Source organism: Ixodes scapularis, unplaced genomic scaffold (assembly GCF_016920785.2).
Source record: "Ixodes scapularis isolate PalLabHiFi unplaced genomic scaffold, ASM1692078v2 PGA_scaffold11__112_contigs__length_91849675, whole genome shotgun sequence".
NCBI classification, from domain to species: Eukaryota; Metazoa; Arthropoda; class Arachnida; order Ixodida; family Ixodidae; genus Ixodes; species Ixodes scapularis.
The window spans coordinates 5,181,045-5,207,743 of record NW_024609837.1 but is presented as its reverse complement, the minus strand read 5'-3'; the positions used below and the strand labels follow the sequence as shown (position 1 = coordinate 5,207,743).

Genomic DNA, 26,699 nt, shown 5'->3' with positions numbered 1-26,699 from the left:
TTTTGGTGGAAACCCGGTGGTGTCTGTCAGTTTTGTCAGCGCCGAGGAGGGAGAGAGATGTTGACCCTTGTTGACGTCAACGCTTCAGACCAATGGAAGCGTCGCACCCGTCACTCACTCCTCCTCTTTCTTCCTCTTCCCCCGGCACTGACAAACGAAAGAAACCGGCGGGTTTTCGTAAAAACGAGTATTTGAATGCAAACGGATTATAAATTATTACGTGTTTTTTTTTTCCTGTAGGCCACATTCGTCATTAAAGGCTAACGGGAACCGGCATCTTTCTTCAACATCAACGCGAGAAAAGAAACAAATCTAGCGAGATCAAGCAAAATGATTGAGGTACGCCAGTCTCGCTATAAGAATATGCACCCGCGCAGCGCTTCAAAAAGCGTGCACTTGCGACAGTTACTCGCTATAAACTACGTCGGTTGAGATCTTCGTATGCGGAAAGCAAGCCGTCTGCTCCTTGCGCAAGTGTTACGCTAACGTGAGAGCGACGCCGAGCTCTGATTGGCTTTGATTGAAAACATTGTGGGTAGACCTCAACGATAGATGCCTTGACGTCTACCCACTGTTTGTTTTAATCAGCCAATAAGAGCTCGGCATTATGACATCATCGCAACCCCCGTGCGAGACGCAGACGGACTTGCAATCCGCAGAAACATCTCAGTGATGGCGCAGCAAGCGTGAGTGCAGTCCTAAAGGATGCCTGCACTGCGTGAGCGCGTGTGCTTGGTAGAGATGCTGAGAGTACAACGTACTGAGATACGGAATATCGCTCTTTATCGTCCGATACGGGTGGAGAGATACGGTGTTTGATCACATGATGTGACCCGTGGGAGTAACTCTGATCTACTTGGTTAAGTTTTGGAGCACAGACAATCTACCGTAGAGAATCGGTGCTGTTTGAAAAGGCAGTAACAAAGCCGTAGTGCTGAATTTTGTGCAGGGAACCTACTGGAGTTCAGCGTGAGTCACAGATGGGCACCAGGTTTACGGCAGCATTCGGGTCGGACTCGTGTGTAATCAGCAAGGACGCGAGCGCTACGTCAGCCCTTGACTCTCAGTCTTGTAAAATAAACAAATGCTGACGCAGTGATCGTCTTCCATCACTGTAGTGTGAATTCGGAAGCGGTAATGTGCCAAACGTATAACACATTTCGTGGTAATAATCCTTTAGCATTGCACTGGAGTGGTTTTACGCGAGAATACGTTCTGACGACATGAAAGATTCTTCAGTAGCAGTACAAACTCAATTACTCTACATGTGCTAACTAGCACGAAGAACATGGTAAGTTACATTGTTCAGTTGCTCGCCATCTGGAGGCAACCTTAAATGAAGTTATAACTTTACGCAAGCAAACTGAAAACCATTTTATTTCTGATTTAGAGTGACACTTCTTTGATATAAGACATCGTTATATTGGTGAAACATTTTGGCTCCATAGTTGAAGCGTCAGGACAAAAATAGCTTTAACAAGGTTGCATGACGTGTACATGCAAAACAATCGCTGCATATGAAGAGTGAAAGCGTCTCAAACATCGAAAACATACCTTTACACTTGGTTTCGCACTCGCGTTGAGAATTAAATACATTCTTGTTTGTTGTGTCTTTTCCCTTCCAGGTAAATTGGACGCATTTGATAGTGTCGGAATCGTATGTCCATTTTTGGGCCGGTTTGTGTCCGTAGTAAGAGCGATAGTTATTGGCGTCATCGAAACAAAACGTCGGCACATTTTCTGTTTGAAGAATGTGAACGAAAAAAAGTAGCGGATCAAAAACTTCAACAAAACACATTGTAGTGACTCGTCTAAGAATGCAGATGAAGCCCCGGAATAGCATCGACGCCAGGTGCCTGCGCACGGTGCCGTTGTTCATGTGCAAATATTGTAAATAAAACGTTACGTAGGGCAACGTGCCTCTACAATATTTTGTGGGTCTTATATTCTGACTGTTACTGTTGCACAATGTGATTTATATTTTTGCTTATTTTTATGTATTTAAAAGAGCATTCTATCATTGTCTTTTATCTGGCCTATACTACATTGACATTCATATTGGTTTTATATTTCGTTTTCTATTTCTGACTTCCTGTACTCTATTCGCATTATGCAATGCCGCCCTCCTCAAAAAAAAAATATCTGCCCTCCCCCCTTCAAAGAAAAAAAAAGAATCATTAAAAAGTTGTTTTTATTTTTAAAATAAACTATACATGAAGTGACTTTCAGTCTGCTCCCATTTGTAGTACAACTGGTCCGCACAAAATGCAAAAAGTATGAGCCTTCATTTTTTTTAAATTAAAATATATGTAACTTTCTCAAACATCCAATGGAAAAATAGCGGCAGAAAAAAGCCCACGAATATATGATGCTGAATGGCATAACTCCCGCAAATGAGCCCCGTCTTTCAAGTGATATTTTTAGAAGATTACCTATACGTTTTGAGTAAGATAACGGTTAGCACTGAAGCTTTGGTATCTTTTCCAGACCGCTTGATTCACATTTTAGTGGAGACGAAGCCATCGGAGACAAGAAATTTAATTTTGTGATGAAAAAAATACTTTACTCTTTATCTGGGGTACACGCTTTAGATTTCGTTCGACCTCCACATTTGAGTACACCACACATATAGGTTTCATATATATATTTGTAAGTGCCGTGTTAAACGCAAGTGATATTACAATTATTATTCGTTTGCACCAACGCAAATAAAAAATATGGCTACAAGGCCTGGGTTAACATTTTATATTTTATCAGGGCTACGTTAGCTATTCCATCGACATTGCGTTTTATGGAAGCTTGCGATTTACCGCATTCTGACTTATTACGGCGTAGCTTTTCTGATTAACAGGGGTAACACGGTTGCACTAGAGCTCCCCAATAAGCATAAGATCACGTGTGATCCGAGCGTTATTTCTGTAGTACATATTTTCCGAGAGACTATAAGTGATATATTTATATCTAACCAGATGGTCTCAGGAACGAAATAAACAACAGCCTCTATGACTTCACAGTGTAAAGCTTTAGTAGATTGTTCAGGCGTTCTCGTTAGGATATTTGCAAGCTGCTACGACCTCCGTACGTATATTGAAGCGTAGCTGCGAGCTTTCATGTTTCAGTGGAACGTTCACAATTCGGTAGAAATTATAGGTCTACAATGACTAACGCCAAGCCACTAGCGACGGTACCAGACAATAACGCTCACGTAAAATAAATGTTTGTAAAGGAAACGTGAGCAATATTTAATAAAGTCATTATCTACAAATTTATTGCTAACTTTTTATAGATAAAAATGCATATTTTGTATATTTAAACGATTATTATATTGATTACTTAACCTAACCAAACAACACCTTACTTAGTCTAGAACTGACGGCCAATCTGGCCAATCCAATCCCCTTCAGATGAAGTGCAAAACCACCAAGATAAATTTCTCGGCAACGACAAACTCTCCTGCTGTGTCCTTTTGATCAGGCACTTTTCTTTTGTCTGTCCTCACGATGAACGTGGCAGAGGAGGAGGTCGCTTCTTTGGCGAAAAGTGCGGATTATACCTTTACTTGTGACCATATTTAGAATTCCTGAGATAAATCGCAATCTGTTGCAGTCCTGAAACTGACCGGTCGCGGCCACTTCTCGCAGCCGCAAGGTGACATTCGGAACTGAAAGCGGGATTGCAGAAAGAGCATATGCGGCGTGATGGACATCTTGACTGCCCGGCTCTTTCTAATCTCACAATGACTCTTTCTCGGCAGACCCACGCTTTCAGGCCGCGATATATTTCTCTCGGTTTGCGTATCACCATGCGCCTCCGCTAGCTTTCCCAGCTCTAAAAAGTCTTGGATAGCAGCGTGCACGCGCAATGTTGACTTTGTTTCTAGATATAGCGTAGCGGTAGAGGGTTCTATGGTATTCGTTTGGGTCTAGACCACCCCACTGTGTTGTGGCGTTGGCGGTTTTTGAGATAAGGCGTGGGTCCTTTGTACCCACTTGAACCTAGTTGTGGGGTTGGAGGTTGGATCTTTCAGCGTAGTTGGATGAGCTGTGGCCTACATAAAAGAGATGCGTGAAAATAAATTTTGCATCCGAGTTTTGAGACGGTCTTGTGCTTTACCTTTTTTTTTTTTTTTCGTAGTCTCAAGAGTTTTTTATTTTATTTTTTCACTGTGATCGCTTACCGGCTCGCCTGCGCAATAGCCCTTAATTGAGAGGTAAAGCCAAACCAATTTGTCAAAACTTTCTATTGTGGAAGATAAATAGCATAACATTGGCAACGCCACTACGCAAATGTGTTATAAGATTATGCTTCTCAAAATTTTAAACCATAAAATGCTTTCTAACTTTACCCCCAATCCCAAAATTGTGTCCGTCAGTCCGTGCCTTTTCAGCTAAATTTAGCGGGGAGAGTGGAGTCGCGTGACGTCACGGGATGTCACACGACCTTGGCAAAATTTTCGGCACGTCACCTATACACCATTTTATTTACCTTCTACAACCAACCAGTTTCCCCGCAAACTTTAAAGGGAAAATGTAAGTGACGTGAAATATCAATTACTTTCCCCATCCCCTCATCTTTTCTCTAACCTTCTCCCTCCTAGCAACCCTAATTAGATAACCCTGGGTAATGTTGCTCTCTGGATGTTTTATAGTATTTCAAGCATTAGATGACTTTTAATGTAAAAATTCCTCAAAGTTCTTCGTGTATAGTAAGTCTATGGTTTAACAGTCACATTAGCTCAGACAATTTTAAAAAAGTTCATTGATGCTGGGATGAAATTAAGTTAAATTGGAGCCTCGGAGCAGGTTTTGTTTATTAACGGTGATGCAAAGAGCACAATCTTGCTACTGCTTTCTGACTTTTATTGATTTACTGTCCCGCAATACGGAATAAATTTTGTGCCTTTTGCGATATGCTTCTTTGAATATAACAAACAAATTAGAGTTTAACAAAAAAAAAATATTTTTCTGCCAGCGTAAATGCGTATTTTGTGGCATGGTTTACAGCAGAATAGGTGTAATGGAAAGTCTCGTTATGGTGTGTCTAAAAAAACTAATTTCTAAAACATTCTGATTGAGGAACCTCGCCCAGGGACAATGGAATTGGATACAATATTTTTAGGTCCTAATTTAATTTTTAGAAACTTTCCTAAAATTAAATTATTTATTGATTTCTCATTTGAGTAGCAGGACTAGTTAATTTCATTTGGAACTATGAGTGAGGAGAAGAGCGTTGTTCACATTATAGGGTAAAGACTGTATAGCAACACAGACGAATATTCATATAATAATCATAATACTACATAATAAACCATATACAACATACATAATTCAAGGACGAAAGATACAGTGTTCAGTTAAGAAAAGGATTGTTAGTATTGAGCTAATAATGTGCGCGAATCATTGGAAATATTGAGTCGAAGATATTTCCAAGTAAATTTATTAACTGATGTATAGTGCCACGCAAGTTATGCGTCGAGAGACAGAGAGAGAGGGATAAAAGAAAGGAGACGTGAGAACGCCGAACTCTGATTGGAATGATTAGTGGGTAGGCGTAAAGTTAGCTGCCTTTGTCTCCACTGCTCTCATCGACCGCTTCAGAGAGAGGAACGCCGGCGTCCGGCGTTTGACTTTCTTATTCGAACGCGTTCGACGAGTGCAGTTGGAGACAGAGGCAGCTAACTTTACGCCTACCCACTAATCATTCCAATCAGAGTTCGGCGTTCTCACGTCGCTACGCGCTCTCGCCCTCCACTTCTCCCTCAATTTCTCGGCGGATTATGTTCGAGTCCGCAAATAAAAAATGAGTACCATTAAAAAAGAAAAAATTGTTACTTCGATATTTTATTCGCCTGGCATGGTTATTTCTCGTTGGTCTAGATGTGTGCGAAAAAGAAGTCTTATTTAAAGGTTTGGTCACTAATAATTTGAAAAAAATATTTTAGTCACTCAATCTTAGCTCTTCTTTAAGCAGTACAGGATCAACTAATTTACTTAACTTTAAGGAAAAGTCTGTGTAAATAAATGTTTTACAAATAGATATCGAAGCCAAAGGTTTCACCTTTTCTATTTTAGGGATATTTATTTTAATGAGGAGGACAAATTACGTTAGACTATTGGGATATGAGACGCAGCAATGTTTCTATCAGGGATGGCCAAACGGCGGCTCTTCACGAATTGATGTGCCGCTCGTGGCTCCATGGTAAGCGTGCCCCCCTTCCGCTCCTGTGCCCCAACACGAGAATAGTTCTAGAATAAACAAAAAAAAAAAAAAAAAAACTCAGAATTGGCATTTATGAACTACACAACGTAGATACATCTGGACTGCTTTTTGACAGAGATGTGTCCGCGGTGACCCTGTTTGCTTTATTGTTCTTAAATAAATTTCGAACCTTACACGCGTGATGGGCGCCAGGGGCAGTGGCTGGCTAGCGAAATACGCATTTACTCTTGTTTAGCGCGTTAAAAAAAAAAAAAAAAAGAAACGTTTTGCCGCCTGGGTTTAGTTGTTGTACTTGATAATTACATTTGTCCCCTTAGGAAAGGACTGTTCCCTCTATATTGTTTCTTCCAGAGGTATCCGACCCTTTTTTCCCTTTCAGCTCTTTCAACTTTTGTAGTTTTGTCTGCGGCTCTAACCCCATGTCACTCTGGCCACCCCTGATTTATATGCTGGTGGTTTTGTGCCAAGAGATGTTGATTATAAGAATCTCCGGTGCCGGAACTTGTTAATTGTTTTGGTGTAAAGTAGTCAGTCTGATTTTTCCGTCTGAGGTTCACCTGAAGTGTCCATTCATTTAATACGCCCATCTGAACCATATACTGATGCAATGATATTTCCTAATAAATGAAGAAAGTGATATTGTATAATGGTACCACTTACTTCTGCATTTGGAAACACAATATTCCTCGAAAGTGAATCTGTTTCCCTCCGGGTCTTCATTGGAGTCAAATTTTGTAAGCAGACATCTGTCAGTCCTTTTATCGTAGAACCATTCTTCAATATTACTTTTGCCATCGCCAATCTCCGGATCAAGAGAGCATATGTCCACTATTTTAGACGATTGACATGAAGTGGAACACGTACCTAGGAGAAGTAATGATTATAAAGATTTCTTGCTTGCATGTATATTATATGCGTCCTCTAAAATGTGACACAGCTGAACATTGTAAAAAGGCGAATGAAAATATATGCATCTGGAATCAAAGAACTATTATGAACCAAGCTCACATTTTCACAGGAAACAACAAATATCTTCACAATCCCTTTTAAAAAGTGACCTTCTTTAATATCAAATGTTTATAAAACCGAAAACAGGAAACCCTGCTGCTTTCAGTCAACATTTCGATAAAATATTTCAAAATTTTTTTTCAAAAGCCGGGATTTATAAGGGCAACGGAAACTACACCTACTTGACAGAACAATATTAACAGACTAACCAGACGTTTCGTCTCCTATACGGAAGATAGTATCAGTGCGTGTTCAGGGACACGAATGAGAGCAGTGCAGATTTTATAAGAATATTTGAAGAGATATGCGTACTTTTCGGTACGGGGGCCTAGGTTTGCATTGCAGGCGGATACGTCACTACGAATTCACCACGATTTCAGAAACTTTGGTGGCCACCAGCTCCGTTCTCGCGCCAAGGTCACTGCACTCAAAAAATCAAAGCTGAGATCCGTTCTTCAGCAGTGATGCACTAGTTCAGTTTTCGACCTCGTGAAATGTGTGGCTTTTTCCACGTCCCCCCTATGTTCTTTCAGGCGGGTGCTCCGTTTTCGACTGGTCTCACCGATGCAGGAGGAGTCACAATCCAGGAAGTTCACTTAATACACCATACCACACTGGGACACTGAAGGGGTCAAAACCTTTGGTTTTGAAATGAGGCCACGCAAATTGAGATGGGGCTTGAAAGTTGTTCTTACGTCTAGAGGGAAGCGGGGAGACGCAAATAGATTCCGAGACAGCTTTCACACGTGGAATGATCATAACACCAGTTTTGTAGTTATTGATATTTTCCCTCCAGCCTTGGTGCATATGTTTACGCGTGTTTTCAATAAATCTTCGTAGGTAGTCGCGCTTCAAGAGGAATCGAACAAAAATCGAATTATCACAAGTACGAATTCTGCGTTTGAGATGATGCGCTCAATTCGCTTCATTAAAATATCTATCAGAACCTGATTATTTTACAAAGAGTGTTAAAATATAAACTAAAATATTAACCGCTGTCGCAGGGCTTTCGGCGCACAGTTGTTTGTACAAGACAGCCGTCACCTCGGCAAACAGTTACATCCAAGAAAGGTAGCGCGTTGTTATGTTTTATTTCATATGTGAATTCTATTGGCAGTTCAATGCCGTTTAAAGTCTAGTGAAAATCATTTACATGCAACAAAATGTGCAGTTGGGCAAGTTGGTTCATGACTGGATAGAAGCGCCGACGGACAGGGTCAAAGTAAAGGAGGTAACAACAACATGGAGCACACTTGCAGCTGAAAGTTTAATAGAAAAAAGCTGACTTAAATACTTTAATAAAACACGTCACTTCCAGCCAGCCCACTCTTTCTCTAATAATAATTTTTTACGAGCATAACAATAACATAAATACCAAAATAAAAATGTGTTCCACAAAAAAATTCATGAATGGCAAAAAAAAAGAAACAAAAAAAACGCCATCATTTTTTACTTTTATGCAATCTCCCACAATTTGAAAAAAGTTGCGGGACGTTAAAACGTTCCAGCTGTTTTTTCTGCCCCGAATAAGGTTTCGCTATTGTGCAAAATAATTAATGCTCTAGACAGCAATAGTGACGAATGCAAAAAGAAACTCAAAAATAAGTTTTTGGAATGTAGAACCTGTGTCGTCTCCGACATTCCACTATCCTGCGGGTGCACCTACGCAGGGTGAACAGACCGGTGCGTAAATGACCGACACGCAGTGGCTATCGAACAGACGCCGTCTGAGAATCAGGCCGTGCATTGCAATCGATGTCCATGCACCCCTTTGTTTTCAAACTCAACCATCCTGGGACGACACAGAAGAAAACCCGCTATACTTCGTCTCATCCTACGATGGATTCAAGACCAAAGGCACGGGCCGTCAGGTCCAATCACTTCCACGCTGAACTATGACATCAATAGTGACAGATAGGTCAGCCGGTACATAATTTTGACAAAATGCGCCGCAAGACCGGGACAGTGTAAGTAAGACAACACGAAGCGCTTCGTGTCGTCGTACTTACTCTGTCCCTGTCTTGCGGCGCATTTTGTCAAAGCTATGACATGCTTATCTTTAATTTGGAGTAGGCGAATAATGCTCCCATTAAAAAAAGATGCTGCATCATTTCTATAGCTTCGACGCTGCAAAGAGCCGTTGGTTCTTTGCAATGTAAAATAGAGGAGTCACGGCTGGCTGTCCACCCTTCCGCATCAGTGATCTGAGACGCGGGCACCGATATGTGCATCGAAACCAAATGCCACTCAATTTCTTAGTAACTCGTTATTCAATATGGCGGATTGTAGCCTTTGCCTTTAGTCTATCGTAGGGTGAGACGAAGTATAGGGAAATTCACAAAGCGTTTGTCATCAAACCAGGGGCGCCGATAGGTGTGTCAGTGAGCCGTCTGTGGCACTGTTAGATATGAAAATGTTATTTTTAGAAACATAGTGGGGTTAATGTGTAGATAAGAGCTTTCTACAAGTAGCGACATCCTTTGAAGCGCCGACTGCGTGACTGTGCAGGTTTAAGGAAGCGAATGGCGGCGCACAGCAGAGGTCTGAACTGAACGACGCCATTTTGATACAACTGAATGCGCTCTTTTCTTTGTATAGGTTGTCGTTACTTCTAAAAAAAAAAGTATCAATGGGTTTTGAATAGGGTGGCTGGAAGTTACCTGGTTTTAATAAAGTATTTAAGTCAGTGTGTTTCAAATAAAGTTTCAGTTGCGAGGGCGCTGCGTGTTGTCGTTACCACCTTTTTTATCTTTTTATTTATCAATACTATTATTCCAACACATGGAATACAATAGGAGTGACACAAGAATGAAGCACTTTGTATATGAGATGTTTGCAATGTAAGTGCAGGCCCCCGCCACCTGGATGCCGCGAAAAAAACTCTGAGCTACAATTGACAGCAGTGTGTCGGCAAGTATACACATAGCAGTACATGAACAATTACATAAAATACATAAAAGATTATCTTGCAGACAGTAGCAAATATGACACAAGAGTTTTAACAGTGGAGCGCCTTTGACAGTGAGGCGCTCCACTGTTAAAGGCGCTTCACTTTGTCCCTGTCTTTCGGCGCTTCTATTCAGTCATTTACATGTTCGCGGTTCAAAATAACAAAGGGGTCATCTACAAAACCCCGGTAAAACGTAACTGCGCATGCATTTACTTGAAACCCCTTTTATTCCACGTCTCCATCATGAGGTTAGCCATTGTTACTAAAACCGGACTACGGATGGGGCAGGCTTCAATTTTGTAATACTATTTACTGCGGAAGGTAAAATAGAATTGATTGAAGCAAAACCGCAGAAGGATTAAGGCCCATACGCACATTAGCGTCTAAACGCGGTGCGTTCCGTAGCGGCAAGCGGATGTGCAGCGTTGCGAAGAGCAGTTCCGCAGAGCTTGTACACACAGTTGCGTTGACACACAGTCGAGTGTAGCCAAGAAAAAATAAGAACGCGCTATTGTCGCTAACGGCTCACCAATAGAAAGTGAAATTCACGGCAACATGGCGGGGCCCACTGACAGCGTTGAGGTGGTCGATCTTGGGGCAATCACGCTGGTTTCGTCGACATTCTGTCCTGCTTGAACCATCGCCGCCTTTGAAACATTGCTGGCGCATTGCCGTGTGCTGCCAGCGAACACGCGACCCTCCTCTCTTTTCTCGCCTTCTGATTGGTCGAACGCACCGCAACGCTTTAGAAAGTTTAGCAGGTCTACTCTTTTGCGTTGCGCTGCCGGGCGTTGCGTGACGGTGCGTGTCCTACCGCGAGCGACCGCTGATGGCCACAAGGACGCCGCAACACATTGAAACGCGAATATGCGTAGGAGCCTTTACAATGCTTTGAACTGTCAGTGACGTTCGTGACGAAAGTGCGATGTCACTTTGCTGGCGATCTTCAGCAACTTCTACTGCGAGATTTGTCAGGACCTTTGCAAACTTGTATACAACACTAAGGGAAACCATTACGTCTTTCTCGTCCAGAACCTGTTGTCGAATGAAGTCAAAGTGATCCGACTTTTTGTGCTACTAAAGCACTGAATGTACAGAAACTGGTCAATTATCAGCACATGCTAATTACATTTCTAAATTATTACATTTGACCCTATTTCTAAAAAAGCTTCTATGACATCCCTATTTTCGCCTGATTCCCGACTTCGAAGAATAGCAAAATTTGTAGATTTTTTTTTATTTTTTTTTTAATAAAGCCAAAAAAACGCAACTGCTCGAAACCGAAATTGAAACTCCCGCACTGCACAGAGAAGTGGAGAGGATAGAGTGGGGGAGCGGCGGAAGTCACGTGCTACACCCAACCGTGCGGGTTTTTTTTTTTTTTTTTTTCTCTGCACGTAGCAGACGAAATGCGTTCCGGGATTTGTTTTCCGTGCGATTCGTTTGCACTTATGTTTCTTCCGCTCGCTGTTCTGTACTTCAAGATGAGTTGTTTTGTACATTTAAGTGCTGGGAATGAGTAGTGAGTTCCCGTGGTAAATTCGCGTGATCAGCTCCGAAAACGAATACTCCCAAGATGTTGCGTGAAGAGCTGCCTCACATGTCCTTCATCTGAAAGTGGCATTGTGCGGCAGAGTATGCACAAATTTCCGAAAGATCAACCGGGATCAATGGCTGGCTGCAATTTCTGTAGAACAGTAACGCAAAGCTCGGAAAGCGGACGCGAACCGATTCATATGCTTCTTGCTTTTTGTGGGAAGTGACTACATTGAGTTCACAGGTGTCCAAAATGGAATCCCATACCATTTAGTTCAGCGACGTATCGTCCACAAAAGCTTTTTTTTCAGTGATAATTGTCAAAAAAGAAATGTAAACATCGCAAAATGCTTGACAAAAAAAAATGTTACACTCACACCAGGGAGCGAACCCGTGCCCGCTGCGTGTGAATCGCACGTTTTTCCACTCCGCTACTGAAGGAACTCTTTCATGCGTAGCAATGTATCCGGTAGACTGTATGTCGGTAGTTTGCTGCCGGTTTCCCATCAATACATGCACTCCCGGGTTGAAGTCGGGCGCCACCACGCATAGGCCGCATTCGCACCTCGTGAAGAAGCCGTACGCGGGCGTATTCAGCTCGAAGTACGCACTTCGTGCTTAATGTTTGAGTGACCGATGTCTTCAACCACGAGAAGGGGACGACGGCTCGGTGACGTCTTCGTGCAATCGGCTTTCTGGTCGGGCGTGTCGATCGGGATGAATATCAGTTCTTTTGATCGTTCCAACATTTCTCTTTTGAAGAAAGACAGAACTTTGCGGTACCGGGAACGACAGTTCTGAAGTAGAGGTCCAACGCCCGTCGTCCGCTGCCATACGCGAGTCCCACGAAACGCGAAACGACGCCATGTTGAGAATTATGCAGTGAACGCACTGAATGTTTCCGGTGGTCTGTGCAACCTTTTTTTTTTTTTTTCAATCAACGTATTCGCAGCTTTTTGGAAGGCACAAAAATGGGTTTCATGTTGTTTTTTTTTATATTTAATATTGACTGTGTGCCTTCAATGACCCATAACTTTGATCAAATTTGGTGGTCGCGTCGAAACCTTAGAAAACGGTCCGTAACCACGGGAAAGAGAGTGAGCGCGACTCAAACCGGCCAGTTCTCGATCGGCGGTTTTCGGGCGGAAAGAAACCGAATTTTGAGCCGCAAATTCTGTTCGGGGTAGGTGGGCTCTCGTATGTCACGTAAAACTAAAAACATCGGCGAGCATAAATACCCTGTTAGTGTGCCTTTAAGTAGACGGCACATGGCTCCCGTTATATGACATATGACAGTTTCCTTCATGGCAATCATCGTCCACGAATGCGAATCCGAATATTCGCCGACGAATTTGTCGTTTAGGAGCTCAGTCTGAATGACGCACTGGTTGAATGCAATACGTTAGCTTGATTGGGCTGACGTACTTGAGAACTGCAGATGCATTACAGTCACAAAACAGAAAGCTTTAGATGGTGATAAGACCAAATATAATGAGCTTTTATTCACACATTTCTATGCCGAAAATCAGATTTTTACTTACTAAATATTATACAGTTTGTAAAATCGGAACCCCAGATCTTTTCATTACCATTTTATGGGTCTCAACGCTTCAACACTCACTCCGTATTTTCTTCAAGAGGGACAACTATATTTTTTGAAGTATCATAGTAGCTTTGACATTTGTTTTCTACGGCGTCGGTTGTTTTTTTATTTGCGACATATAGGTTAACCCGTTTACTTAAGAATGTTAGAGCGCCAATGAACCAATTGATTCCTCCCGTCATAAACTGAATGTGCCATGACGATTTGAAAAGTCGCAGCCGAGTGTTTGGATTTTTACATTCAAATAATTAGTTTATCGACCTTCTTTTCTAGTTAGAATTTAACCCAACAATGAAGACTTCTGCCGAATTATTACGTTTAAATCTCAGTTGACAAGCGGCATATACCAGATGAGTGGGTTGATTTACTTCTCCGGGCACGAAATTGTTCTCTTACACGACATTGAAAATAATTTCGATTTTTTAGTTCTGTTCTGGCGCGTTTTATCAAACACAGACCACCCTATTAATTGTAAAAAATGTCGAGATATAGCGTAAAATGTGTGAATGCTGATTACCGCCAATTTTGTACAGCTCCGGCGTTTTTCCTCTTTATCTTCACCTAATCTTGCCAGATATTCGCAACGCAATAAAGTATATGGTCAACTTCTCCAAGAGTACTGTCACTGCCACTATTAAAGGCCTAATCTTAGCGTGTGCCTATAACTTGAGCTGTGCGGATGCATTACGGTGCCAAAAGAAATAAAACTAATGAATGCGCTCACGCTTTGGATAAATTTATGTGGTCTGAGGGAAGGGAAGGCTCTTCGTCAGTTAGCCCCAATTTAGTATTGCTGCGTCATTAGTTTTGTTTTTCCTCGAAGCGACAGAAAACTCTCCACAACGCGGGCCGCGCAACCACTAGGAATTAAAAACTTCAAGTTGACCGTTGCGATACCTCCGACACCACCGTAAACCATACACTTAAAAAAAAAAAAAGATTGTATAAGAACTTTTAAAAATTCTTTGAGGGGTTTCTCTTGAGCTCTTTTTTTTTTAGCGCTAAAGAGTTCTTCTATTGCCTAGTTGCCTTTCTAAAGCGACAGGGGAATAGTGTTTCAGGCGAAACCGGTCTTCGCGAGTTGAAAGGGTTATGCAACGTCAAAAGACCTTTAAAGAACGGATTTTTTAGCTTGTCTCCAGTAACGATACAATGCATGCACACAAGCTGAAGCGGAGTATCGGGTTTCGTTATAGTAGGCCTCTGAACGATCTGCTGAAACTCTCTAATATCTCGGCACGTGCTCCGAGCGGGTCAAATATAATAACAATTACTGTACGCCTTTTAACATTTCTGCTATTTATTTCTATATATAATTTTTTTTTCAGTGCCACAGTTCCTATAAAAAAGCAAACAAAAATAGTAATCTAAATTGGTTTTCAGCTACGTAGAAGCCTGTTTTTTTTTATTGTTGAAGCGCCTTGCTGTGAAAACAAATAAAGTTCACCGTAAACATCACGCTGCGCCATTATACGTAATAGCTCGACAGCAGGGTAACCCTTCAACAATGCAATGAGAAACCAGAGATAACGAATAATTCTAAAACGCCTAGAGAACCCTTTCAAAATTAACCCCCTACTTGCACAAGCCACCATCATTAAAAACTCTTCTCTGCTCCTGGCTACATCGGAATGAAAAAGACTCTCTAGAGAAATTGCCTCCATCAGGGACCATAAGTCCTTTGTCTCCGCTCTAGACACGTCAAACCTTGAACACTCTGGTATCCCTGCAATATTGGTTGTTGTCAGTGTCTTTTTTTCTGATGTACAGGTTTTCTTCTACGCCATCTTTTTGATATCTTACGCATGAAGTCCAGAATTGTGCCAAATGCTTTGTACCTTCACTTTATCCTTTGTACCATTTTTTTATGTCTTTTTTTTTTGTTGCTACTTGGTTCAGTTATATCGATCATTGTATTTCCTCCCTCTTATGTAATACCCAAGAGAGACTTTAGGGTTGAAATAAAAAAGAAATGAATAAGCAAATAAATATATAAATAAATAAGTCTTGAATTCTTCAGACTGGCAGCCGACATTTTTCTCAGAGACGTCAGAGAGAATGGTAGGCTAAATGAACTCATCGCTTTATTTTAAATCTCTTTTATTGCTCTCAATAGAGGCGCTTTAAAATTTAATGGAGCGTTGACGCAAAGCAACGTTCTATAACAGAAAAAATTATCCTTGGAGAAGAGGAACAAGAGGGACAAAGGACAAATACAGATCTCCAAACATAGCTGGGTGACTGGTACGGGACCGAAACAAATCCGCCTGGCCCTGGTATCGAACCAGGGACATCTGTATTTCCAGTGGAGCGCTCTACCCACTGGGCTAACTAAGAGTTAACTTCAGTAGAGCAAATGAGTTTTATCAGCTGTCGTCACTGTAACACCAACAAGGGTGAGCGGCCTGCATTTTAAGGTTGTGATGTTAATGCAATCAATGCAAAGGTGCATCGAGCTGGACAAGAATGGCGAAAATAATCCCTGGAGAATAGGAAAAAGGGAAACAAAGGACAAACGCAAATCTCCAAACACAATTAGGTGACTGCTTGTATCTTTGCATTAGTTGCATTATCATCATAACCTATAAATGCAGGCCGTTCATCCTTGTTGGTGTTAGATTGGTGGCAGTTCATGAAACCCGTTTGCTCTACTGACGTCTAACTTCAGGTTAGGTCAGCGGGTAGAGCTTTCCACTTGAAATGGATAGGTTCCTTGTTCGATACCAGGACCAGGCGGATTTTTTCTGTCCAGTGCCAGTCCCATAGTTGTGTTTGGAGATTTGTGTTTGTTATTTGTCCCTCTTGTTCCCATCCTCCACTGATTATTATCGCCATTATTGCCCAGCTCGCTTGAACCTTTGCATTAACTCCATCATCCCCACAACATTCTATAATCACCCTAATTTTATGCTTCATTTGAAGAATAAAGCATTTTAGGTGGAATTTATTTTTTCTTCACTTAACTTATAGGTGATACATTCCGTTATTATGGAATTTACACTGTGGTATTTTTTCGTAGATCTTAATTACAAGAGACGCTAATATTTAAAGTAAAATAAAGCTAAAACGTTTGATTAGCAAAGAAAAAAAAAAGCAGTAGCCTCACGGGACAAGATGTGAGCTAAATTTGATTATCAATCGCGCTCTGAAGACAAATATGTTTGAGAGATTATTTAATTTTATAAGTTCCGGATGCTCCAGCGTATTCAATATACAGAGCTCATTTAGAGACCATCGCACGCCTATCTTTTTTTTAGAAATATTGTATTTTGATGGGAGCAAAAATTTAAACTGACAAATTTTAGTGAGGCGTTTGTTTAATACGTGCAAGGAGCATACATATAAGTTTGAACAGAGCGAGCCCATTTCGCCTAAACTTCTTTTTAATTTCTATTAATGTTCTTGCCCCTCCAGTTGACCTATCACAATCAGGGCGCTGCCCGATATGTTGCGGCTGACAGTGCAACACACGGTTGTACGATTCGAATCGTTAATCACATGTTTCTTCGTTTCGTTTCTACAATTGTAGTATACTATACAGTGCCATAAACAGACATCTTTCGTGGTCCCAACAATGCTTGTCTTGGGACATCAGTCTCGAATTAGACTATTTATTGACTTATTTGTGTTGTCGGCACGCCCATTCAGTCAGGGTTTTAGGATTCGCGGAATGCCAAATGCTCAAAACTACTTTATGACAGATTTGACCGCATTACGGATGCTGTTTTAGTGGAGGTGCTGCTTGTGATGTCATAAGTAATAAATATTTTAAAGTCGCATCGTGGACAGAATTTAGTAGGTCTGGGTTCATGAGTTCACCTCTCGTCGATGGACATTCTGACGTAAAATATATACAGTAAACGACTAAATTTTCGCGAGGAACTAATTTTCGCGAATCGCCTACAATTCGCGAAAAATACGTACCGTGAACAATTCGGGCAATATATGAACGCTACGGAAACTACACTCGATTCGTGAAAATTAGAACCCGCGAATAATTTTTAATTTTCACCTTTGGCCCGATTCGTGAAAATTTAAGCCCGCGAAAATTAAGAAGTTTACAGTAGTCCACATAGCTTGGCGCATTTATTCAGGGTCTTCTGTTTTATCTTGAAGGATTTCAGTGTTCAGCTATTGAAAATAATATACAGCCTCCATAAGTGAGGTACTTTTTAGCAGTTAGTCAGTTTTTATTCAACGAATTTCTTTTTATGATCCTGTTTAGATCACGCGGAAACTAGTTTCCATACATTTCTGACACGACTGAATCAAACCAAAAATAACTTTCCTACCAAATAAAAAAAATATGATACATACCCAAGGAAACAAAACAGTCTTAAAACCAAAGTAGATAAAACCGTCACATATTTTTTTTCCGGCTTGCACATTTAAAGAACTACTATATCATCGGAATTTGACTGATACCATTAAAAAAAAATCGTGAAGTACCTATTTCTGGATATTGCTTTACGAGCGCATCTTTGATAATGAAAATTGTTTTACGTTTAAAACATGTTCTTTGCTTGTAATTCGAGCAATCTAGTTGTTTTCTGGACATTTCGAGGTCAACGACGGCTTAAAAAAATAATGTGAACTGAAAAAAAAATCAGGTTTTTCGCGATTCTTTCGAGATAGATCCCAAAAAACATTCTAAATGCCGCTAATGTTTATCCACGAAAAAAGATAATGATTTTGTTAAAGCAGGTAGGCGTAGCTTTTGAAACGATTGATATGGTATAAATTTTAGTTTTTCTTTACCATGTGAAAGTGAAAATAACGACGTGTATTCAACACCTAGTTTTCCTTGTACGTGTGGCATAAGGTCAGATCATTTGTTTCAATATTTTATTCACTCTCCCTTCTCACCACCCCTCCCCCCCCCCCCCAAAAAAAAAAGAAACAACAACAAACGCATGAGCATACAAAAGTACGAAATTACACGTATTTTCGCCCCAAGAGTACGTCCGTTGGTTGCGTTTCGAATAAAATATTGCAAATAGTTGGGACGTCCAAGCTAACAGAAGAAACACACTTTGAGCATGTTTCACGGAATAAAGTAATATTATAAAAAAACTTGCGGTTCCTTTTTATGTTATTGTTAAATAAATATGTTTTGACTATACAATCTTATTTCAAATTTATTCTTTACAAGTAAAACTGGAAAAAGGCCAGTAGGAAGCAATTAGGCACAATCCTTTTCTCGCACTATATGAAAAAAAGAAAATACATCATGTTTCTGGGTAGAATATTAAACGATATGTTAAGCCCTGTGATATTCAACTGTATGTTAACACTTGCCTGTATAAGTTACGAACGTTATATTCATTTCAATAGATTACGACAAAACAAGCGTATGCAATTTTATTACATTGTTTGGCGTTTTCACAGTAGAATAAATGAGTAGTTTTTTTATAATATGCCAAAAATAAAAATTGGGTCTATATATGTTTCAGCCTTTACTCGCCTGCTGAAATGTAACTTTGTATTCTTTTTACCAATTTTTTAGACATAATGATCTAATCAGTGAAAACTAATGTCCTAAAAATGTTTAAAGCGCGTCCAGGTTTTTCACACAGAACGTGTTTTGTTGTGCACCATGCAAATCTGACACTATCTCAAAGGTTCTGGAGAAGTTACGGCATTGGAGCGCGGAAGCTCGTTGGGCATTCCTCATCCTGTTTTGCTGGCTGTAGCTTGGGTGGCGGTCCACCTGATGTATACTGCCTGGTGAACAACCAGCTGAGGCGGATTCCATGGATTCTTCAAACCGTCAATCCAGCACAAGCAGCACAAACGATCAAATGATGGTTCAAGCACAGTCCGTTCTGCCTCGGAAGAAGTGGTGTCTTTTCGCACACAATTTAGAAACAAATGAATCATTTTAATTTCTGTATACAGAAGACCCCACCCTACGACGAAAGGCGACGAGCAGCACTTATGAGTGCGTGCCATTAAAAACACTTTCCCAATGAAGACGTAATAATTCAAGGATACTTCAACGCTGCAAACACAGAGTGGAACTACAAAATCATATCTTCTAGAGAGCACAATAAAAAACATACGCCTACTAAAGAGTGATCCTACTATTAGTGAATAATCTAACAGTCAAATCAAGGTATTCCACGAATCCATGAGTCGCGGATACGACACCGGATTTCATCTTCACTACTCCGAAATCCGCCGGGGACAGGCGGCTTATTGAGGATACGTGGGGAAGTGACCGTCATCCAATTGAAATCAAAGATGTTCGCATTCAAAGAAGCAAGAAGTGGTTGAGAAAAACAATTTGAAATAGGTTTCGCCACTTTAGCAAGCTGCATAGCATGACATTTGTGGAGGACTTCACTGCAGCCGTCGTCAGAGCATCGGAGCAAGATATAAACAAGCAGGTGAACCCCGAAACTTGGACTCCAGTCACCCGACTATTATCACTGTGGCACCAGAAAATACCTTACTAGATGCATACCGCAGATGAAAGTATCTTGATATCTTAAAGAAGGTCAACAAATTAACTCAATACGCTTAAAATATGCCCAAGAAGTCAGACAGGAAAGCTGCTCGGCCATATGTAAATATTCAAACGAACATGTATCGTGCTACAAGGTACGGTCGTTTCCCAATGCCACGCTTGAAAAGACAAAAACTAAGCTAACAGTGCTCAATATTGCTTTTTGTCAAAGCCTCTCAATAGAAAAAGTAACGTAGCGATAGCACCAATATTCTTTCCACAAAGAGCAACAACGCCCGATCAATCGATCTACTACATAGGAAAGACCTGCGATACCGACTAGATCAACGCAGACTTTAACATGTGGGGTACAGAAGCGGCGATAGGCAAGGGCAACATTAAATGTACACCCGAGCTCGACCAAATTAGTGGGAGCATTACCCGGAACCTCCCGACACGCAGCGGGTTCCGCAAACACACAGGAACTTAAGATAACCTTTGTTTCAACCGCAAAGGGGTTACACACAAAATTACGGGCGACTACGAAATAACGACAATACTCCCTGAAGGAAGGGAATATTATCCATTTGTATTATTGCATTTAGATCAACTACCAAGTTTGATTTCCAGTAGCTGTGGACATCAAAAAAGCTTACGACGGCTTACTTCACGACGAAATATTTAGCAGCCTCAAGCAACAAAAAATAACGGGTAGACCTCTTAATTTTGTGAAACGCTTTCTAAAAAGAAGCAATATACCATAAAAATAGGACAGTACCTGAGCTCGCTAAAATAAATAAAGTCGGCGTCCCTCAACGATCAGTGGTGTCCGGCACCAATGTTCAATGTCGCCATAGTTTTGCTGCTCTGGGAACTCCGCAAAATTTCTGTCCTGCAACTCACAGTATACGCCGTATGTTATAACCTTTTAGACAAACAGAGAACACCACTCGGATCAGCGAGTGATCACACAAAAATGTTTGAACCCAATAAGAACCTATCTCCAGCGGATCAGTCTGACACCCTAGCCGGACAAAACCAAGCCTATGATTTTCGGCAAAGGAGCACCTCATGAGGTCAACCTCACTTTTCAGAACCAACCCCTCGAAAATGCGGAGGAATACCGCATTCTAGGAATCATTGTAAATCGAAAGAAACGCGCAGCAGCAAGTGTCAAAGAATGACCAAGACCTGGAAATGTGGAACTGCACTTATAGGAGGATAGCCTAGATACTTAGAGGTGCAGGAGAAGTAGTCTTTCAAACTTTGACCAAAGCTCTGCTTATTTCTTAAGTCACGTATGGGAGCTAATTGCATCATCTGTATAAAACAGCATTTAAAGGGACACTGACAGGGTATACTTATGTTTAATTTTTTTTTTATAGTTATCACAGAAAAAAAATTGTTGTGGATGATACGTCGCTGAACTAAATGGTGTGGGATTCCATTTTCGACACCTGCGAACCCAACTACCCTGAATAGAATTTGCGGCTCGAAATTCGTTTTTTTTTTTTTTTTTCTCCGCCCGAAAACCGCCGATCAAGAAATGGCCGGTTCGAGTCTCGCTCACACCCTTCTCCGTGGTCACGGGGTATTTTCAAAGGTTTATACGCGACCACCGAATTTAATCGCAGTTGTGGGTCATTGAAGGCACACAGTCAATATTAAAAATGAATAAAAAAATATAAAACCCATTTTTTGTGGCTTCCAAAAAGCTGCAAATACGTTCATTGAAGAAACAAAAAAAAAAAAAGGTTGTACAGACAACCGGAAGCATTCTGTGTGTTCACTGCATAATTCTCAACATGCGACATTTCGCGTATCGTGGGACTAGGCAGCGGATGACAGCCGTGGGACCTCTACTTCAGAACTGTCGTTCACGGTACCCGCGAATTCTGTCTTCCTTCGAAATTGAAATTTTGGACCAATCAAAAGAATGGATACTCATCCCGTACATCATGCCCGACCAGCAAGCCGATTGCACAAAGACGTCGCCGAGTCCTCGCCCCTCCTCGTGGCTGAAGGCATCGCTCGCTCAAACGTCAAGCACGAAGTGCATACTTCGAATTGAATACGGACGCGTACGGTTTCTTTACTCGGTGCGAATGTCGTCCCTGCGTGGTGCTGCCCGACTTTAAACTGGGAGTGCATGTTCTGGAGGAAAATCGGCAGCAAACTTTCTGACATACAGTCGACTGGCTGCATTACTACGAGCAATAGTTCCTTCAGTAGCTCAGTGGAAAGATATCTGCTTCACACGCAGTGAGCACGGGTTCGCTCCTTCGAGTGGGTAGACCATTTTGTTGCCAATCATTTCGCGATGTCTACATTTTTTTTTTTATAGCTATCACTGAAAAAAAATTGTTGTAAATGATGCGTCGCTTAACTAAATGGTATGGGATTTCATTTTTGACACCTGCGAACTCAATGTAGTCACTGACCCGTTGATCTTTTGGAAACTTGTGCACTCTGCAGCACAATACCACTTTCCGATGCAGGACATGTGAGGCAGCTCTTCACGCAACATCTTGGGAGTATTCTTTTCGGAGCCGATCACGATAATTCACCCGAGGCACCCACTTCGAATCGCCAACACTTAAATGTACAAAACAACTCATATTCAAGTACAGAACAGCGAGCGGAACAAGCATAACTGCAAAGGAATCGCACGGCGAACGGATCTTGCAACGCAATTCGTCTGCTGCGTTCGGGAAAAAAAATCGCACGGTCGGGTGTAGCCACCTGACTTCCGCCACTCCCCTCTATCCTCTTCACTTCTCTGTGCAGTGCGGGAGTTTCGGTTTTGTTTTCGAGCAGTTCCGTTGTTTGGCTTTATTAAAAAAATAGATGACTCTGTAGCAAAAGATTAGTTGGGTAGTATTCCGACACCATAATGAATCGCCTCGCAAAATATGAAAGAAAGATTTGGGGGATGTCAGTGTTTGTTTAAAAACTAGAATGACTCTTTTTTAATCAGGACCACTGCCTTTCAAACAAGATCATGTGGCAAGAAATAGTTATACAGGCGAATTAACTTTATCTTTAGAACAACAATGACCATAGCTTGTATATTGCCGACAATTGTTAAACTCCATTCTAAAAAGTCCAATAACATCAGTACATTCAAGAATGCTTTACAAAGTATCAGGTAGGATTTGTTTAAAAAATAAATATAAAATGTGAAGCTTCAATAAACTGACCGTCGCGGAACCCCAAACCTGAAGCGGTGTGCTGCGCACCTTAAACAATGCGGAGACCATTAAAAAAGGGCAGTGTGTTCTTAAAGAATTGTCTGAATATTCGAAACGCACATGGAACAAGTCACAATCCAAATTATGCTTTAAGTTTCGGTGGGGAGTAATTGTATTGATGGCGTCAGGGTGGAGGTGCTATATTTTCATAACGATTTTCACAGCTGAAGTGGAATGAACACAAACTCAGCGATATCGTGTTGTTAGGCGTGCAAATATATTTTAACATGTCTCCTAACCTAGCTGCAATGAAGCCTGGGTAGCTTGAATGGCATAACAAGTGAAATAGTGCGTTTAGTGCTCTCAGGTGTGTTGCAATTATGTATTTACAGATTTGTTCAGCTACGAAGTGGTCACAGAACTCCAATGTGTTCACTAGTTTCTTGAAAGAAGATGTAAGGGGATTTTAATAAATTTGTACGGAAATCGTAGAAGCTCAACAAATAAAACTTCAGTGCAGGGACAAATGAAGGTATTGTTCTTACAAAAACCATGACATAGTTTGGTGATAGCACCTTTTATCCTACAGCTCAAAAAACATTTCCATGTTGAACATTCTCTCACTTTGATTGTCATTTCGGCGTGGACATTGGTGAACTGCGAAAAGCGCGGAACATAAACGAAACAAACATTGGTCGATTAACAGCCAATATTAATGCACCTATTCAATTTTTTATATATAAATATAGATGTACAATTTATGTAGTACTTTCTTGCTATCAAGGTAGTCCCATTAAGTTCAAAAAGTGCCTCGAAACCAGCAAACACCTTCAATAAAATTATTTTTAACTAAAGTTTACCAACCCTAGAGATTAATGCGGAAAGGAAGACAAGCCAAACATTAAACATAAAATAAATAATTAGATAGAAACGCTATTTATGTTTTACAAATTATTTTGGAAAATGTATCTTTGAAACAACTCGTACAAAAACAACTCACATAAAAATAAGCATATATCGCTCCTTTCTTTTCTGGGAATATAACAAAATAATATATATTATGTGTAAACAATGATCGGAAATAAAATGACAATGATGAAGTTGCAAATCTAGCTGAAAACATATAGCAATATGCGCTGACACGTTGAGGAATATACTGATAGAAATGCTTACCTGTTGCTGCAGTAGTGAGAATCCATACGATTTGAATGAGCATTGCCAGTTAAACTGATCCTGATGAGTGATACGTAATTGAAGAAGTTTCTGTTGTGCGTACTTTACGCGTCCAGCAGGAGAAAATATATATTTATTGTAAACACATGAAAAACTAAAAAAACGTAGGCAACTTATTAAACGGTGCGGTACAGACTTTTTCTCGAACCAAAAAAAAAAAACTCTTCCTAGCATCTGGAACCTGTGACTCACTCATGACGTCAGTTCGTGAAGTCAATGAAAGTAACTTTATCAACCGACGTGTTTAGCAGGGATATGGTGTGCGCTAAGTAGATGTCCAGGGAGCATGTATCTGGTTCAGCCATGGTACGAACAAACAAAGGACATCACCAAAAAGAGCAGAAAAAATTATATTTGTATGTGTATATTTCCTTTACGTAGCCTTCTGCCCATTTTGTCTGCACGAGTAAAATAAATGTGACGTATCTCAGAAAGAAATCATGAACCATTTAAAGTGTGAAGCTGGTGCAACTGGTTGTGACATCTTTAAAACAAGGATTAGAAATATTATGAAGAATTTTCGCCGAGGTTCACAGGCAAATTTTAAGAAAATATCCTCCTCAGCCGTTTTGGGTTATTATTGAACGAAGTGATCACATTATGTATTATGTCAATTTCTTGCTCCGTAAGAATTGGCCGGAGGTTTCTACGGGGCAAATCAAGATCTAAGCTACCTGCAATATTTTTTTTATTTATTAACGCAAGCTGTTAGCTTTCATAAGTATGCATTTCTGAAGTGTATCCTCACCTGCCAAAAACCTAGGAGCAAGCCTTGATGTACATATATAGTGCAGAACGTCTCCCGCTATTTCCTATACTACTTCACTGCGCCAAGACGCCTAGACGACAGTCAAAACCATTATAAGTCATAACATTACTCGACAAAATTTCTGCACGAAGGTGTCCGCTAAAATGTATAAATATTAAGCTTGGTTTTTCACCTCGACTGTTTATGATAAACACGTAAAGTGTTTACTTATATTAAATGATAAATATTATTCTTGTCTACTCGTCAGCATTCTTCAGTCTTTCAGGATATCTTCGAGGAAACTTGCGAAAATATCTCCCTCCTAACAAAATCGTAAAACAAAGTACTTTTTTTTTCGAAATATATGAAGTAGCAAGTTGCTATGCTACTACGTTTAACAAAGCAATTGAACAAGACCGGAGTTTACACACTGCTAAAATATTACCTTTAAAATTTGAGAGAAATAAACGGGTGGTGCAGGTGGGTGGCAGCCAGCTGCTGTGTGAAGTGAAAAACCTAGCTTAACAGGAAACATTGTTTCATAACTCTCCTTTAAGTTTCTACTATTGCGATTTTCACGTGACAGTAACAACACCACTGGGCAATGTTTGAACTCTAACAGCGAGAGCAATTAACACTGCTTCGAACACACATTGGGAATGACTATTTTGAGCGTCTCTACTTCGTATGTTTACATAATGTTTCAGCCATAATTTAGGAATGTAACATTACACACTATCGCCATTACACCGAGGCGTATCTTCCAAGATCTGTGGTGGTCTCAGGAGGTAAACGGCCGCAGTGAAATTAGCGTAATATTTGAGTCTTTCATCAGTCTTTGAAAATTTAGAAAAATTACAAATGAATTACGTAGAGAATACCGTATCGATGATTATACCATTCCGGCAATTTGAATTGCATACCATTTAAAAAAAATGTTCAGAATAAGTGAATACACAAGATTCAGATGTTTAGAGCGAGTACTAAGATGTGTATAAATAAACTTTTTCAGCCCCACCGAAGCATATAACTATTAAAATAATATGTTATATACTATAAATAAATAATAATCTTTATAATAAATTTTTATTTTTCCGTGTTCACAAACAACTTAACACTATAATATGGTGCTCACAAAGCAAGCAAAAGCACAGCATCTTATCACGCATTAAAATACACGTAGCAATAAAAATATAAGCAATAGAAAATAGAGAGTGAAAAAGATTACACGAAACCCGCCTTACAATAGATAGTTCGAAGGCTTCTATCTTTGCACATCAAAATGTAACTGGTAAGAGAAGAGCAAATTAAAGAAAAATGTCAAGATGGGCCTTAATAACTGCTAATTAAATTCTCAATAAAGGAGACACAGAAGACACTCGAGATAGGTAAACTCTAGCACATTACTGCTGACTCTTCACAGGGCATACAAGTGTGAAAAACGCAACAAATCAATTGAATTCACTTCCCCGTGTTCAGCTTTGTGAATAAATATAACATCTTTGTATTGCCTTCGCACGGCTGGCTTGTGCAACGCAAATCGAACGAGTAAAGTTTCATAATCCTAAAAATAGTTTCTTCTAATATAACGGTCGTACACCATTCTAATCAATCGTTTTTGTATATTTTTGATTGCAATGACTTGTGATAAAGTTAATGAATTTGGAATAATTCAGCCAAATTCTTTTGTTGACCTCAGTTATGTCTTATTGAAATGTAGTAAGCAATGGGACGTGGAAAAACTGGCGCCACAGTTGTGAAAT

The 26,699-nt window shown here is 40.4% G+C and overlaps 1 protein-coding gene across 1 annotated transcript in view; it reads right to left on the bottom strand.

Moving 5' to 3' along the window:
* LOC8037211 (papilin-like) overlaps positions 1–24,214 on the bottom strand; it is a 37,660-nt gene extending 13,446 nt beyond the window's left edge. The window contains exons 1-3 of the mRNA XM_040216555.2: positions 24,129–24,214; positions 6,880–7,083; positions 1,555–1,740 (exon numbers count right to left, since the gene is read on the bottom strand). Coding sequence (XP_040072489.1) covers positions 1,555–1,740; positions 6,880–7,083; positions 24,129–24,171 — 433 coding nt within the window. The 5' untranslated portion in view covers positions 24,172–24,214. The remainder of the gene's footprint in view (positions 1–1,554; positions 1,741–6,879; positions 7,084–24,128) is intronic.
* Positions 24,215–26,699: the final 2,485 nt, after the last annotated feature.